Here is a 19,044-nt window from a genome sequence, read left to right on the forward strand (position 1 = left end):
GGGTACATGTGCATTGTAATGTAACACCTTGTCAATTGCAAGTTCAAGTGTCGATAGTTGGATTTAACAATCATAAAGTAGATGCAGAGTCATGAGGGTAGATGCACTGTCACAAAGGGGAATGTCAAAGGTCACCCCACCCTTTGCTATAAATAGTCCCTCATAACTCATTGCTAGGCTTCTAGTCAGCCAAGATTTCTATAGGACTATCTTAGAGAGAGCTTGGACAATATTGAAATGAGCCTTGGCTTCTCCACTGTGCAGAGCTAGTACATCTCTTTGGGGGAGTAGGCATTTGTGGATGTAACGTTCTGTTGTTAGAACTGGAACTTACACTTATTAATATCACAAGAGGCAACATGTTTCATGAATATGTTGTATTGTATTTCAACTATATGTTTACTCTAAATGATATATGTATTTGTTTTCTTACGCATGCATGTATATCTCTGTGTATGTATGTATGAATATTTCTTAATTGTGTTGTTGGTTTAACCATCACTTTGGATTGCTAGCTAACTTTCCTTTTCCATGTTGTGATGCATCCTTGATCATGTGTTCCCTTCTTAACTCCATGCTATCACAGGTTTCCAAGGGGTGCACTCATCTCAACCCCCGTGTGCTGGAACCTCTCATGCACCTTCCTTGGCTCTGCATATGTCACACCCTTGCTATTAACGGAGTTATCTTACTTGCCTCTATGTGAAATCGTGGTCAAGGCATTACCATACGACCCAATGCTGGGACTCCTACACCAAACGGCCTGAGTCTAATTGGGACTTCTTACCAAGGAGACCCTCTAACATGTTGGCGGGTCCAGCACCGTCAAAAACTCCAAATCTTAACTAGAGTTAAAATATAGACTCTTTGTGAGTATTTTTCATCATGATCTCCTAGCTAGTCCCTTTTCGATGAATGATGGGGGTTGATGTGGCATCCTCTTGAATTATGGTAGTCAAAATAGGAAGGTCAACTTCTGAGTGGCATAACTTTTGCATACAAACTTTGATTGAGGCAATTATTGCATCGTTGGAAAGGTTTTTGTGTGTAGAATTACACAACAAATTGTGACACTTAAGCAACAAATTTTTACCCCTAAAAAACAACATTTGATGCCTCAAATTGCTCCTGAAAGTTTTCATATTTTAATTTGAAAAGATAGGCTCCCCCAGTGAAAATGGTCTCGTTAGTTGATCCACCCACTTTTTTGCACTCTAAAAGCATCAAGATGGATGAAAAACAATAAAATGATCCAATCGAGATCAATGACACATAATAAAGTGCATAGACCAAAATAGTGGTAGAATATTTCTCTATACATATGATGGAATTAATGTTGTGGAGGGGTAGACTATATCATGGGATATCTAAGAGTCAACCATAATAGAGATTATTTTAGTTTTTAGATGTCAAAGGAAAATATTTTGTGATGAATCAATTACCCTTTATAGATAATACATGATTTCAAAAATTTACGTCTTTTAGGGGTATTTTTTGGATTACCCTTTTAAGATAGGTTTAAATGCCTTGGAAGGGGTAATAAGTGTTCAATTTTAACTAGTGGTCGAGTGGTCGGGATGATGCATGTTTATCGATATTCATAAATTATTGTGGGTTAGAAAGAAATTATAACTTACCTTAGAGTATCATGTTATAGCTTTAACTTACTCTTCGATATGTAACATTTAAGAAGTATGATATATTCTCATTCCTTAAAGAGAAAGATATGACTATTGGAAAAGTATGAGATATTCTCATTTCTTAATGAGAAAGACATGACTATTGGAAATTTTTGTACGGAGAATAGTGAGATGCTCTATTGTCCATAATGGTTGAAGTTGTTAGAAATAAATGAGTAAAATGATAAACATAATATTACATTTTTTTTTAAATACAAGTGGACTCTATCTTAAATAACACAAAATTAAATTGAATAAAAAATAAATATAAATACATTCGACAATATTTAGGAAAAAAAGAAACAAATCCAAATAGAGGGAATTTAATTTCTCTAAGTGTTCGATAGATTCAATGATGCCATAAAAAAAATTGAAAAATAAAAGCAAATCTAGATACTTTAAAGAGATGAATTTTAGTATAAAAAATATCAATCTATTTTCATAAAGATTGAAAATCAACATTTTAAAAATAAACTAAAGAAACAATGATGAGTTCCATGATGAAATGGGGCAATTTGATGAGTTCCATGATGAAATGGGGCAATTACTTGAGTAAAAGAACTTCTCATAGAAGATAAAAGAACTCTTAGAATGATATTAAGCTTCCTTAGGCTTCCATGGTCCATATGTATTGCATGTACTCAATAGGACTTATGAATAGGACTTAACATGGTACAGGGACAAGGACAGTTCTCGAAAGGACTCAGACTTTATTGATAGACTTACATTGGTACAGGGTCAAGGACAGTTCTCATCACCAATTTCTTTGTTTCAATTTTGGCAATGCTGAAGCCATCTCGGTATTTGTAGAGGTGGTAGAAAGCTCTGAGAATGTCAAAAGCGTATTTCTTGGAAGAAATTGGAGCCTTGCTGGGTTTCATAAACTCCCAATTAAACTCAGGGATCTTGCCACCGATCATGGCGTTGACATGGCTCAGAGCATCTTCCTCAGTTGATCCCGGATTATCTTTCATATAACAGGATATCGAAGAAGCTTGTTCCCCACGACTTCTCTCGGCCTGCAATCACCATGGGGTACTGTGATCACTATCATGCAGTTGAAATTCAAAACCAAAACAATTGATTTCATTGGAAATGACATTGTAGATTCAGGGAATATGGTCAGGAGGAGAAGGGTTAATTGATCTTTCTCTTGATTTCAGATTTCTAGAGATTCCCAAAAACTGCAATTTACATAAAAATGCCTAACAAAAAATGTCAGTTCACCTGGTAGCCACAAATGTCACCTCGCAAGCGAAGAATGGAAGATGCCAAATCATTAAAGGTGGATGGAAAATCGATTTCTGGCAGGATGTGTAGAGGAAGAGGAATGTCCAGTGTGAGGATGGGTTGCAGTGTGGCTGCTCGATACCCAAAACTCACCTTCCCGTTCTCTAAATATTTCTCAAATGTGGGCACATAACCACTGGAGATCCACTTTGCTTCTTCCATAAACGCATCGAATAAAGCTTCCCACTGCACAGCAAAAAAACAAAATTCGAGGAGGCATTTCATGCATCAGAAAAGAGTTTTTGATGTGCAAATAAATCTATTATTTCGATTAACTATTGCTGCATACAGTTTTTCGCGCATAGTCCAGCGTATCCCAGCCTTGAGTTTTCTCCGCCTGTCGAGCCATTTCATTAACACAATCGTAAAATGCCATGTATACTCCTTTCATATATTCAGGAAGGCACTCTGTGGTCGATGGATCCCATCTGATTACAAAACGGATAAGACAGTTAATGGGTAAATGTTCAGCGAAGTTTTTTTTTTTTTTCTTTCTTTCAATTTAAGTGAGGCTGAATTTAGTTTTCGGGATAGTTTAATACTTAAAGAAAGAACCAAAATAGAAATTTGATAAAAGTTTCCTTATAAAAGTTGTACTCCACTGACTCATATACTTCATACTTTATTATACCTGACTCATCTGCTTAACTGCAGCTGACTTATACTGAACACAATAAACTTTTATACTGAACAGTAAATTTATACTGTGAAATTCAAGACTCCAATTTTACACCATCAAAACACTAATTCTAAACCATCCCAAATATTCACATGAATTCTACCTCATTAATTTCTTAAAAATAGTTTCTCTCTAATTTCTTTTCTGAAATTCGAATGCTAAATCTAAAAATTTGATGTAACTAAATTTATATCAACCAACAAATTTACAACTCATAAAAAATACCAAAACATTATTACTTATACAAATCAACACAATTTTGCTAAGTCAGTTAATGGTTAATCCTTATTCATGTAAAATCATTGGGAAAGGTGATTTTTTTTTTTTCTCAGTTTTTCTAGGTAACTAAAGTTCTAAAATCACTGTTGAAATTGATTCCTATATTTTATTTGGTTTTGTTTGTAAATTCATATTGACCTTGGTTGTAAAATCATTGTTGAAAGTGATTACTGTAATTGGTTTGTTTGTGCTTTGTGAGTTTATGTCTGGTGTTGATTCTGGGCAGATCAAATTAAGTGTTAATTATTGAATTTTCTAGTAATTGAATATTGGAATCTCCCATCAGTAGAAGTCAATTAGAGTCATCTTTGTGTTTATTGCAGAGTTTGAAATATTATGGATTTGATGAATATGAACAAAGTACTTTAAGTCATATTATTCAGATTTCTAAAATTTATTAACCTTATTTGATATTGCTATTTTAAAATTAAAATTATCAAAAAGGGATATTAGTTATTCAGGAATTTTAATTAGACTGTAAATTTTAGAAATTTAAATGATATGAGCCAAGTTAAACAATTGACTTAGGTCATAATTATGGAAATATTTAAAAGTTGATCATGAAAATAAGGATGACCTTGTGAAGTCAAGTGCAAGGCCACCCAAGATCAAACATCTAGGCTATTGAGCATGTACTAGGGGAGGGGATATGCTAAAATCCAGTGAATTTAGGGTTGGTGTGGCAGAAGGCTGGGTGCAATCCCCCGGTGATTTGGGTGCAATCCCTTTTGACTACTTAGATGCCCATGGGTAGGAGTTTCTCAAACCAGGTGTCAAGCCTGGAAGAACACAAACATGTGCAATCCCTTTTGACTACTTAGATGCCCATGGGTCGGAGTTTCTCAAGCCACGTGTCAAGCTTGGAAGAACACAAACTGGTGCAATCCCTTTTGACTACTTAGATGCCCATGGGTCAGAGTTTCTCAAGCCACATGTCAAGCCTGGAAGAACACAAACGGGTGCAATCCCTTTTGACTACTTAGATGCCCATGAATAGGAGTTTCTCAACCACATATCAAACCTAGAAGAACACAAACAACTTGACGAAAACAATAACCTTATAAAATAATAATATATAACAGTAATTTTTTTAAAACAGCTAAAAATAATTATTGGCTTATATCTAAAACTCTTCTGATTTTTACTAAAATGACAATGGTCACCTCTTAATTGCTGCTGTGAAAAGTTCCAACTCCTCCATCTTTCCGTAAGTGTCATAAATATCATCCAAAACTATTCCAAGATAGCACAGTTTAGCAAAGCCCAGTCTGAATGCACAATGTTTGGGCTCAATAGCAATGCAGGAGGCCAACGTGTAAAATTCCACGTGACGATGCCGAGTGAATGTAAGTTGAGAGAAACCCGAATCTTTCCACCATCTGCATAAAAAATTTATAGATGAATATTAGATGATCAGAGCACCCAATTCCAAGTTTGTATGTGAAGAAGAGAAAATCCAGTGGCACAGTTCATCTACCTGGAGAGATGTTTTAACTCTGTCTGTTGTAAGGAGTGAAAGAGATTGAACTCTATTTTTGCAAGCTTTAAAAGCTTTTCAACTGCCATACATGGCTTCCTGAAAAAACCAAAAGAAAATTGCAATTTTCAAATTTCAGCAATTTAGATAGACACTAATTAATAGTGATACTTATAATGTGTTTGCAATTTTTGGGTGGGTGATTAGATTGTAAATTTTGAAATATTTTAAAAATAATGAAGTAAAATAGTTAAATTTATTTATGTGTTTGTAATTTTTTTCAAGAATGATTAGATTGTAAATTTTAAAATATTTCAAAAATTTGATAAACATGATTAAAGTTAAATAGTTTTTTTGTTCGTCAAGTTGTCTTTTGTGTTTTTGTTTTTCTAGTTTTGACTTATGGCTTGAGAAACCGTGACGTGGGTCCTAAGTTGACTAGACTTTAGCATGTGCCTTCCCCTAACAGAAATGCAACAGCTTCCATAAGGTTTAATCTGGATCTTAGGAAAGCCTATCCTTAACCAATAATACTAGTAAAACTTAATAAATAAAATTAAATAATTAATTTCACTCCCATCTATCCCATACCAATAATTTCACTCGTATCTATCCCATACCAAAATCTAGTAATATCTAAAATCCAATTATCCATAACTCATAAATTTACAAACAACTATATCATAAAACAAACGGATATGTTTCCTCAGCTTACTTAAAATATGGCGTAATCTCCTCTCCTAATACTTCAATGTAATTCCTGGTTTCCAATCTCGGCAAATCTGTGAGCCACCCATATTCGAGAACGTACTCTATCTGCGACCCACAACATTAAATGTCAAAATATAATATAATATCAAGCAAGTAGGAGGTTCTAAATTTTTACCGGTGGCTCACCTCTTGCGAGAGACGGGAGCCCTGAATTTTTGTTAGGGCTTCTTTTAAATATGTTGTAGCGAAGGTTTCAGCCTCTCGCATAACTCTCTCCCCAGGAAAGGCAATTAACGAGGCCCGCAGTAAATTGAGAATGCCTTTGATCTCTCCCTCTGTCTGATTGGCAGAGCAGGCAAACTCCCCCTTTTGGTCTTGGAAAATCTTAAAAACATCTGTAAATGAAATAAAAACTTGTCTTAAAGCCTCAGCAAAGTAAATTTGTGTTCAGTTTTTTCAACTGTATCTAAAAAGGTGTTATAATTAGAATGATTTTTATGATAATTATTGTAAATAATTTTTTTGGATAAATATTTAAAGATTTGAAATCTCATAATTTATATGATATTTTATCATTTAATAGGTAATTAAATTATAATTTTATTTTAATAATTTATAAAAATAATAGTTTATAAGTTAAACATATATATATTTGAAAAAATATGGAACAAGATTCTTATCCATGAAATTTACTTTTTTTGCCATTTAGATTCTAAACTTGTAAATAAGCTTTGTTATAATACCATGAGCTGATACCAAAACTTATCAATACAACATGCGAAAGAAACAATAAGTTAATTCATGTGACACTTGTTTATGTGACATTTTTTTTTCCAATTAATCAATTTAATTAAAAGAACAAAAAATACATAATTACTTAGATAAATGTCAACTTTTGATTCGTGTATGCTACTGAGAATATCTACCTAATGATCATTGATAATTAAATTAAAAGTCTAAAAATTTTATTCCAAAGTAAACATTCCTATAACATAATAAAATTTAAAATATTATCTATCTCCAAATAAAATATATTATCTATCTAAATTAATAATAATAGTACTTTTTATCACAAAAATTGAAATTATTATAATAATATATTTAATATATTATTTATTTCCAAATTAAATATATTATTTATCTAAATTAATAATAATAAGTTTTTATTATTTTAAATAAATTTAAATTATAATTATTTATAAAATAATTTTTTTAAACCTAATCATTTTAGTATTTTCTATTTTTGGAAACCCAAAACATATATAATATCTAAATATTCTATCTCTTTATATCTATGTATTCTATCGTTTTATAAATGCATACCTGAAGACACGCTGTATCCATGTAATCGTAGAGTTCTAAATGCCAAAGCAGTTGAGTTGAGATCAGCAACAACACTATGTCGCCCACATGCAATGCCTTTGTCACTCCAATGACTGCTGTGTCAAAACAATTCATTGTTACGTTGTGTATTTTAGTAGCATAATTATATTAAAAATATATCTCATACCTATAATGTTTTTATCATCCCAATGATTAATGTAGTTGATATAGTTTAAAGTTTCATAAATATAAAAAAAATATTGTAAAAAAAAAATTATTGCAATATCAAGAATGTTTTATCAATATACATATTTACATAATTAACTATGTATAAAAAAGTTATGGGTCAACTTTAACTTGCAAAGAAAAAAAAGAATTACACATTTTATTCTTATTGTAAAATGGACCATTTTGGTAAAAAAAATTTGCTTATATATTAATTTACCTATCTAATTATCCCGGATGCGGGTGGAGAACAAGCGGGATAGACAGGTGTCGGCGGAGGCAAGTCACGTGGGCAGTCATAAGCCCAGACATGCCACGACGCACCCGACCGCAGAGGCAATAAAAGCGATGGGAGGCTCCGCATACTCGGCTTCAATGCTGGGTTTATGGCTGGTTCAATGTGCATTCATTGCGCAGCTCAGTTCGAGGCAAATGGCGCTCGTTATTTACGCTCCCCCGGTCGCCTGGAGTCATACCTGCAAACATTCCAAGCAGAGGTTAGCGGAGGAGATTCTGAGCACAAATTCTCTGTGGGATTCTGGTTCGAAGGTTGAATTGACGATGCCGCGGGAGAGGCCAAGGATGGGTAGTCGTAGGGGTGGTTCACGGGGCAGCTCTGCAGCCCAGCGCCGAGTCAATTCGCCCTCCTCCTCGGCGGAAATAGCATATGAGCACATTAGAAGCTCAAACAGACCTGTAGGACGCGGAGCTATGCGGGGGTGGGGAGAAATTCTGGAATGTGGGCATCTGGAGCACCCGGCTGTTCGTTACCGAATTCCTTGTACGCTGGAAAACAATACTCTTATAGTTTCAGTCACGGTGGAACACTGCAATAACCACAGAGGACCTCTGGATAATCTGGACGTGCCGGTGGTCGATATGCGAGGGCCTCCCCCAAATTACGCTCCCCCAGCCACTCAAATGGACGAAGCAGGCCCTAGTGATCCGGTTCAGAGAGCATTGAGCGCGGAAATGAGGGTCTCACAAAAGCCCAAAGGGCAGGTGAAGGATGGGGAGGTCTCGCAGAAGCTCAAAGGACCGGCGAAGGAGGAGCCCCAGACGACCGATGAGGATTAACTCCGCTGTCATTTCGCTCAATGCTGCCAGGAAAGCAACTCTTTTTGCTCCATGTCGATATACTGTGCTCTTTGTCTTTCTGTCTATGTGTCGTCCATATCGGATTTTGTATCCACTATGTCAGTCAATATGTCCATTGTGTCGGTTTGTCAATCCACCGTGTCAGTTCACATATCCACTGTGGCGGCTTCTAGGTTTACTGCGTCGAATCATTTTTGTAATGATGCTACTCAGAAGGTTTTTCATGGAGACAATCCCGCTGAAGATGCAGGGCCACAGCCCTGGTGTAACTTTGCTGTAAATTTTGTTTTTTGTAATATAAATTAGCCTAGACTTACAGAGAAGAAAAATAAATATTTACCCATCTAATTAAAATATGAACTTATTAAAATTGGAATAATCTCAAATCCCTACAAAATTGGTGGGTCTAGAGTCATGTGGCACAAATATAATTTAATTTGGGAAAAAAAAAGAATTACACATCTTATTGTAAAATGGACCATTTTGCTAAATAAAATTTGTCTATATAGTAATTTCTCCATCTAATTAGAATATGAATATATTAGAATTAGAATAATCTTAAATCCCTAGGAAATTGGTAGGTGGGTAGCCATTTGGCATGAATCTAATTTTCTTAACTTATTAAAAGTCAATGCAACCTAACAAACTATGTAACACACTACAACCATTGATAAGCATTCAACTGAAGCATATATTGAGCATATTCCCTTAAGAATCAATCTAGGGATCAAATAAAAATAAAAGAAGAAAGTCGAAAAATCCTCTTCCACCTTAAATTGAAATAGGAAACCTACAACAACTACTATTAAAAAGCAGCCTAATTTAATTATTATATTTTTAAAATTTTTGAGTCACCTTCTGCTAAAAATTTTTATTATGAAATTATAGATTTTCCAAATAAATTCAACAATTTAAACTTATTATTTAAAAATAAATAAATTAATCTATTATAAAACATCATTAAAAAAATATTTAATAATAAAATTATATATTAAATATAAAAAATATTTAATAATAAATTAGGCTTATAAAATATAATTTCTTTGACACTTAGCTATTTTGGATTTCTCATTTTTTACATGACTATATAACTAAAAAATAAAAAAATATTTAATAATAAAATTATGCTTTATATATTAAAAAAAAACAGTGGCTATATAACCATCTGGATTGACCTGTAAACATCTTCAATGGCTACTGAATAGGGAGAAAAAGTTCAAAAACATCTAATAATTATAAAAATTCCAAAATTAAACATTCAAAAGTACAAAAAATTCTAATAATTATACTGAACATTAAAATATAAATGGTTACTCAAGGTGAAAAATATCTAATAATTATACTAAACATTAAAAAGTCCCAAAACATCTAATAATTATACTGAACATTAAAAAATCCAAAAAACATATAATAATTATAGTAAACATTAAAAAATAAATAGTTACTCAAAGAGAAAAAGGTAAAAAAAAACATCTAATAATTAAACTACGCGTTAAAAAATAAACAGTGGCTATACCTGTAAACATCTTCAATGGCTGCTTTGATTTCATTTTCGAAATGCCTGCTAATCCCCAAACGCTCAGCGTTATCGACCATCGAAAGGCGTTGAAGGAAATAACATGTCTCATCGTCTCCATCTTCAAGCGAAATTGAAGCGAACATCTCCTTTATTTCGCCAATAAGTTTCTCAGCAACATCACGGTACGGAGATGCCTGCTCAAATATAGTAAATTGCAGTGCAGGTTAGAGCTTGTGACATGTAAATTGCATTGCAGTGCTTGTGACATGTTTGTTTGTAAAGTAATTATTAATTTTAATTTTTCTGAATAACAGATAGATGTTGTTGTTAAATGTTGCTAATAACAGATTCTTACAGTAGGAATCTTGTGCTTTGACATATTTATTTATAAAGCAATTATCAACTTTGATTCTTCGGAATGGCAGATAGATGTTGTTAATAAAAATTGTTAGTACTAAATTATAGATATAATAAACCACATTTGAAAAAAAATAATACATATTTGTTCGTTCGTAAGCTATTATCAACTTTGATTCCTGGAAATAACAAAACTGAACATTGCTAGTACAAGATTGGTACAGTAAACCAATCTTAGAGCTCTTTCAAACTCCAAATATCGTAAATTGCAGTGCAGGTTAGAGCTCTTTCAAACTCCAAATATGGGAAATTGGAGTACAAGAGAGAATCAGTCCATTCTAAAGAAGGAACGAAAGAAAGAAGTTAATGAGCGTAGGTAGTGTGGTAGGGACGGTGTGTTGTTTTTTTAATTTGAATTAGAATTGTAGTTGTTTATAACGCGATTTTTTGAAACTTTTTGAAATCTTGCAGGAATTTATTGGAATCGCAAGTTTGATAGCTAGTTTCTGCACAATGAAAGTGTCCCAGGAGTTTTCCAGGGTGCTGAACCCAAATATGAATTAAAAAACCATTTTAACTGCAACAAATCAAGATTTAACCTCAATTTCTTCCGCCGGATTCCGTCACCAAAATCTCCAAAAAATCGCATTATAAACAACTCCATTATGTTTTCGCAGAGTACCCCGTGGATCATGTCTCTTGAAGTTTCTACAACTGAAGCGGAACTTATACAAAGCATTTTTTCGTGCTTTGACATGTTTGTGTGTAAAGTAATTAAAAAGAAACAAATTAAAATGAAAGTGAATCACCTCATAAGGCGTGGAGAGCGACTGTATGAGAGCATCGTCACACAGGTTGGAATGATAATCGCCTACTCGTCTTTCTGCATTATCTACAGCCAAAGTACTCATGGTGATGGCGGGTGTCTCACAGATTTCTCCGCCCTACACACTTGGAAATGGACTGCACAGTAGTTGTGAAACGAAATTGCTACCGGCTCGCCTATATATAGAGAAGTTTCCCAATCAATGATTTTTGAACAAAGTGGGGAACTTAGATCCATAGATTCCCTATCCTCTCGTATTCATTGTCATCGACTTAATTTGTCAGCATCTTAAGAGGAGTTGAGTTAAGATTCCTAATTTTTCGTAACAACTCAATTTTGATATAATATGGGCATCCTTAATCACTCAAATTTAATAGAATATGGGCCATAGTCTTAAGTTAAGATTCCTAATTTTTCGTAACCACTCAATTCAGATATAATATGGGCATCCTTAATCACTCAAATTTAATATAGTATGGGCCATAGTCTGCAAAGTTAAATGGTTACTTTTTAGTAATCACTAAATTTGATATAATATCTGTTATTTTCATTATTCTAAAATTAGGAATTTTTATCTAAAATATTCCCAAATTAATAAAATAAAATTTATAATATGCCATCAGTTTCGTTATTTTAAAATTTTTCAAAATTTTCATAAAACTTAACTGTGATATTTTTTTATTTATTCTTAAATTAAAATTACAAATTTTGAATAAATCATCTTCATACCAAAAAAATATTTTAATAATATATTTATTAACAATTTCACACTTTCCAATGAATATTTAAATTCATTATTAAGTTCATTAGATTAATAATAAATTATTTTACTTATTTTTATCTAATTGAGATTTCACAATTACATTTATTTAAAATTTATGTCAAAAAAATTTCTATATAAACGAGAGAGTTAATATGCAAACCATATAATATGAGAGTGGGTAGACAAAGTTAATATGCAAATCTACCCTCGCCATATATGAGGATGAGTACCACATATATGAGGGTGAGCATGAGGGCAATTAATATGAACCATACCGAACTATAAGATAGAATGGGGGCAATTAATATGTAAACCATACCAAACTATAATAATGAGGGTGGAGGTTGGGTTGAGGGGAGTTAATATGTGAACCATACTAATTATAATTTTTGGTGTCGTGGCATCCCCACTCTCACTCTCGCTCTCATATATTATGATTTGCACATAATATATGAGAGTGAGAATAGGGTTGTAGGAAGTTAATGTGGAAACCATAATTATTATTAAGGTTTGTACCTATTAACTTCCATATGGGTTGCTTATTAACTCCCTGTAGCCCCACCCTTATATATTATAGTTTGAATATTAACTCTCCCCATACCCACCCTCATATATTATGGTTTGCATATTAAAGATGGAGGTAAAGGGAGTTAATATGCAAATTATATTCTCATATATATGAGGCTATGGGTGATGGGAGTTAATATACAAACCATAATTAGTTTAAATATTTTCATCCATTTATTTATTTGGTTTACTAAAACACCAAATTATATACATCACAATTTAACAAAAAAATATTAGCATACACTTTAATTTATTTTCTTATGTTAAATATAAAGAATATTTTAATAATTTATGGTCCATTATTTTACATAAATAAACATTTAAAATTATTATTAACTTCACTACTCCATTACAATTACAATTAGTGATATATCATTTCATTATTTACATTTTTTTAATTTCTATTTCATAATTTTATTTCAATTTAGAATCTATTTCCAAAAAACACTTGAGATACAATTAGTTGATGGGTCTTCATTATTTTGAGTCCATGTTTTTATCATATACTTGTTTTCATTTATTTTCTTTAACAAAAATACATCACAATTTAGTACAATTTTTTATCATATACATGTTTTTTTTTAATACAATTTTCCATCTATATATATATATATATATATATATATAACAAAAATGAATATTTTTTCTATAAGTTTGTACTCAATCGCAATAAAACACTTGTTGATGTTTAGATTCCTTTTCCATACAATTGTTCCTTGAAAGGAAGACCAAGAGGTGGAACCAGAGCTTTTGTTATCAAAACAACTATTGTAGATGACTTACTTACTGCATATAGTCAATAAAAAATATAACTTTCAAAACTAATCCAATAAAAGGATATATTTGCAACAAAAATTCAGGTCTAAAGAGAGAGAGGTCAACATTTACAAGCCTATTGAGATCAATTGACATGTTGCCATGAGGCCTATTCGAAGCACTACTTGTTGAGCATTGAATTTCCCATGTTGCTAAATGCATTTGCATGTCACTAATAAACTTGCATAGAACATCCATTTCATTGTCTTGTCTCTCGAATTTGGCCTTTAAATATTGAGCTTCTTAAGTGAGGAAGACAATTGTATTTGATTTCTATTGTAATTTCTAGTTTAAATCCATGTTCTCAAGATGTAAATATTCTATATTCTGAGGACCCCTACTTCCAATACTGTTGTCACCTACAACAACTAGTAATTATTTGCTCAGTTCCATTGACCCTTTATTAGTGGTGGGGATCCAATTTCTAGTACTATGAGGAGTTGGGGATCCAACAGTTGAAAGGGGTATCAAAAGGTATGATGAGGGAAACTAAGAGGACCAAGGAGGGGAAGAGGGGGAACTAGAGAACCCCTGACTCTGAAAATGTAGAGAGAAAATTTCCAAATCGACACATAAAGACACAAATTACAGAAGTTTACTACAGGAAAAGATGATATCAACCAAGCAAATAGAGGGATACTTAGAGGTTAGAAACAATTCAAATTGGTTGTGAATCCCTTCGTAGCTATGAACCCTGAGACCACTTACTTCACCCCAACCAATTAGCTCAACATTTGATGAATCCAAAAAACAAATTTAGAGTTTTGGATTGAATTTGGAAGGGCGGGGGTTGGTTGTAGGGGGATTCACCACACATTTAGACTAGAAAGTCCACAATGCATCGGAATTGCCAATCCCCTTATCTCCAACATTTCCATTGACCACGAAAATGGACTAGTCATTTCCTAATTCACCAATTAGAACGTTGAAAATTACACAGATAGTCTTTCCAATCAGTGAATCCTATCAACATTGTAACAAGCTTAACCTCCCTAGAGGCCATATACAGAGCAATCGATTCTATCCATAAATTTATTTGTAGTGCCAGAGAATTCACATGGAGAACATATCTCATCGCTATTAAGTTTGATGATTAGCCACCACGTTAAACCCATCAAGTCTTCACGGGCCAAATCCTAATTGAGGTTGTGACAATGTTCAGCTTGAGTCCCCTCCACATGTGAGGTATTATGAAGAGGATCCTCAACATGATGTGCCCGCATTCCAATTGCCGCCTTCTATTTTATGAAGTGCCAAGTGGTTAATGCATGATCCATATTGATTGAGTTAATATCTGAGAGGGGGAGAGTATAATAAGTGGGCCCTCAATGTTCTTATCATATATTTCAATTAGATTAAATGAAGTTGTTCTAAAAGGATGTAGGAAGACCATTTTTGGAGAAATACGGGTCGTGGAATGTTTCGCGAGTCCTTAAAATTGTTGATGTCAACTTGACTTGTTCTTAGAAGACGAGCAAGGCTTGCTTGCTCATCTGCTTCCTTATTTAAGGATTTTCGGATATGGAAGAAAGTCTAGTGTTGAAATTGATCAAGGGCCCCAATAATTCTATGAAGTAGGAGCTTTAGTTGATTGTGTTAGGAAAATATCTTTTATATAGACGATGGATAGTGAGAAGAGAATCACCTAAAATTACAAGCTTAGTGATCTCCATTTTCTTTGCTAAACATATTTCAAACAAAAACTCATACATTTCAACCTGGTTATTGGTACTCTTACCTAATCCCAAAAATATTTAATCACTTATTTTCGTTCAAGATTAAAAAAATCCCCCGCCCCATGGCTTCTCCTCCCCTCACTACCTACTACCCTTTTAATATAAAAAAATATTTAACAATATAATTTATCATCAATTATTTTACACTTTTAACTGACATCTAAATTTATTATTAATACCCTACTCCATCATCATTATAATTTTATTTATTTAAATCTATTCTAATTTTAATTTAATTTAAAAATTATTTCAAAAGGCTTGATTTAAAATTTATTTCAAAAGACTCTACCATCACAAGTAGCTCACAGTTTTTCAATCATTTCCTTTACATAGTTTAGCAGACCTGCCAAAACATATACATCACAATTTAGTCCAGATTTTTCTCATACACCTGTCTTGATTTATTTCTTTTTCTGGTTTAACTTATATTTGCAAATTTCTATTCGTCATTTCCTTACGTAGCAGTTTTCCAATTATTTCCCCACATAGTTTAGCAGACCTGCCAAAACGTATACATCACAATCACATGGGATTATTTTGTGAATGGCTCATCATGACTTAGACTAGTCATTGGATATAGGCCAATGACCACCTAAGTCATTGGATATAGGCCAATGACCACCCCATTCTCAGTGTCACCTGGGATTTATGGAGTGAGATCACCCTTTAAATATCCACTTGGGACTTATCACAGTATGATTTTTTAAATATCGAGTATGTTGTGATTAGAATTAAAAGTTTTTTTATTATTATTATATTGTTATTGAGTGAGGTTACTTTTTAAATATCTATTTGGAACTTATTTAGAGTAGTGATTTTTTAATTGTTATTGAAAATTAAGTTTTACATGTATATATTTTGTAAATTAGATATTTAAAAATTTAAAATTTAGTATGAATTGAGAATTTATGTGAGTTGGGAGCTCATTTCTTGAATTTTATAATAAAAAACTAAAAGTGTTTCTGATAGGATTTGAAACTTGGTACTAATTACTCAATAATTTCGAAAAAAAATAATTATTTTTATTATGAAATCTTTTTAAATTAAAATGTTACTAGACATGGAGTGAGATCACTTTTGAAATATCCAAATTACCATTTAAACTTTGACTCGTTCTTCAAATATCCAATGTAATGATCAAAATTAAAATAGTTCAATAGTTTTTTGTTTTTACTTTGACTCGCTCTTGGAATATCCAAATGTAATGATCAAAATTAAAACAGTTCAATAGTTTTTTTATTTTTTTAAATAAATTAAATTGACAAGCGTATATGTATTGATTTAATTCTTATGAAGTAATTTTAAGATGAAATTATAATTTAATTGTAATAGATATAAATAGATTAGATATATATCAAAAAAAGTTCATTTCTAAATATTTAAATGTCAAAGTTTAATTAATGATCAGATAAATCAAATTTTTTTTTTCTCTAGGTTAAGACTAAACTAAGTACCCACGGGGAATTGAACCAGTGACCTATCGCAAGGAGTGCCTTAACAGCGCACCCATTCACCGTCAATCCAAAGCCCCGTGGGCGATCAGATAAATCAGTTAAAATCTCAATAAAATATAATAATAAATATATATTGTTATTTCAAATATAAATTTTTCATGGATATAATAGTATATAATTTTAAACACAATTTCAATGTATCATATTTCTCTATAATCATGAGTTCTTTTTATAAATAAAGAATTTGTATTATATCTTGAATTATTAGTAATTTTTTTTTTTTAACAAATTTGGTTATTAGATTTCTATTTCAAACAAAAAAAGGAGGCAAGCTCCCCTTACGTCGGTGCAAAATGGAGAGAGGCATCTAGGAAGAAAAACAGAGGGCAAACAATTCTTATTTTCCATACCCTTCCCTTTTTGGTTATGAAAATACCAATTGGACTATTCTTATAAATACATTCGAACCGTTTCAACAATAATTTGCATTTACATAACATAATAAACTACTAGTGGAAGAACTTTGCAGAGGGGAAAAGAGAAGAAATGTAGTATCTAATTTTTGTTGACAGAAGATTCATGATGAGACGGAGGTTGGTTCTTGCTGCTTTGATAGTTAGAGTTCTCTCCCATTTGATTGATCAGTAAATTCTTCAAATAGTTGATCGTTTCATCCATGTACTTACATTTGTGCTTTAGAGCTGCAATTTCCTTCCTTATCTCTTCTAGTTGTCTCTTAAGGAAGGAGTTCTCAAACTTTGCTTTAAATTTATAGTCCTTGATCATTTCTCTAATCTACTCGTTCATGAATTGTTTGGCTCTACACATAGCACAACTCTCGCACTTTGGCACATTTTCCAGAGGATTTTGCTCCAATTTTCCTGAGGGATGCACACGTCCTTTCCTACAGGAAGAAGAAGAGGCAATAAGAAGTCGAGAGTAGATGCTAATTTTTCCACATGACAGGCCAATGGTGACCGACAACTGCCACTGAGAGGAGAATAGAGATTCACAGGCTAGAGAGACTCTCTTAGGAAATAACGAAATAGGCCAAGAGTCGAGGTTGAAGATAATCCACCAAAGTTGTGCAAAGGGGAGAAGCACGGACCACCAGAGATGCGCAAAGGGGAGACACACAAACCACTAGAGCTGTGCGACGGGGAGAAGCAAATAACACCAGAGTAGCGCAAACGGGAGAAACAAATGCCACCAAACATGTGTGAAGGGGAGGGGAAAGACTAAAGCAGAGAGGGTTAGCTCAAACACTAAAGAAGCACAGTGACATTTACAAGATGATTGAGAGCTACTTCTGTGACAAGGCGGAAAATAAAGGAGAGCGCATGGAACTAACCTCGTAGACAAGAGAAAACCAGAGAGAATGAGCAACGAAGAGTTGAGAACAATCATTGGGAGAGGAAGGCTATATAGTTGCGCTGAGGGCCACTTCAAGATAAAGAACTTGATCATTTCATGGCGAGCTTGGGTAGCTATTATTCGCTTGATAGACAAACTCTGAAAATGATGTTTGTACATTGTGATTTTCCTGATTTTTGTGAGCTTCTGATTTCTAGCTTTTCGCACTGAAGCGAGTGTTTCCTGCCTTGATGTTCTCGGCTTGGATGCAAATCTCTGCAATTGAATGATTGAGGTCCTATAGGATTGATTTTTGAGAAATCTCATTATCAATTATGGATTCTCCCACAGGACGATTAACTGCCAAATTGGCCTGCATATCAGCAGTACAATTATTTTCTCTAGGATATGATTGAAGGTGACTTCTCCAAGATACTGAAGATTTTTTTCCACCCTTTTGGTCATTTGACTCATCATCTAGTTCTTGAGGCTTCTTCTTTCAAGCATTGATTGAATAATTATTGCAGAATCCCCCAATATGTTTGGATTCTTGATATCGCACTGCCTTAATATTTCCATTCCCAAGAGGAGACCATATGCTTCTACCCCGTTGTTGGATAATTATCCTAATCCCCATTCATAAGTGATGGGATTGATTCCTCCTGCATTGAAAATGAGACTTCAAGCTCCAACCTTGCTTAGATTAGACTTAGAAGCTTGATCAAACAATAAACAGGGCATATTTAAATTTTTTGACCATGCTTTGAAATCCTCTTTTTTAATTCTGATTTTCTAGTTCTGAGCACTAATAAAAAATCTACTGATAGTTGTATTGCTAATGTTTGTTTTTTGCTTCTTGCTCATCGCAAATTCTAACTAAGTTCTTTCCTTG

At 33.0% G+C, this 19,044-nt stretch overlaps 1 protein-coding gene across 1 annotated transcript; it reads right to left on the reverse strand.

Annotated features, from left to right (window-relative positions):
• Positions 1–2,216: 2,216 nt before the first annotated feature.
• On the reverse strand, positions 2,217–11,573 carry LOC149174693 (alpha-farnesene synthase-like). The gene is made up of 10 exons (XM_089422660.1): positions 11,447–11,573; positions 10,278–10,474; positions 7,439–7,551; positions 6,302–6,510; positions 6,120–6,220; positions 5,405–5,503; positions 5,091–5,306; positions 3,259–3,397; positions 2,907–3,155; positions 2,217–2,698 (listed from the first exon to the last, which is right to left on the reverse strand). Exons 1-10 carry the CDS (start codon positions 11,546–11,548, stop codon positions 2,402–2,404), a joined length of 1,722 nt encoding a protein of 573 aa, XP_089278786.1. The 5' UTR covers positions 11,549–11,573; the 3' UTR covers positions 2,217–2,401.
• Positions 11,574–19,044: the final 7,471 nt, after the last annotated feature.

This window comes from Pinus tabuliformis, chromosome 4_1 (genome assembly GCF_031772625.1).
Source record: "Pinus tabuliformis cultivar Carrire ecotype Pingquan chromosome 4_1, CPIR1, whole genome shotgun sequence".
Lineage (NCBI taxonomy): Eukaryota > Viridiplantae > Streptophyta > Pinopsida > Pinales > Pinaceae > Pinus > Pinus tabuliformis.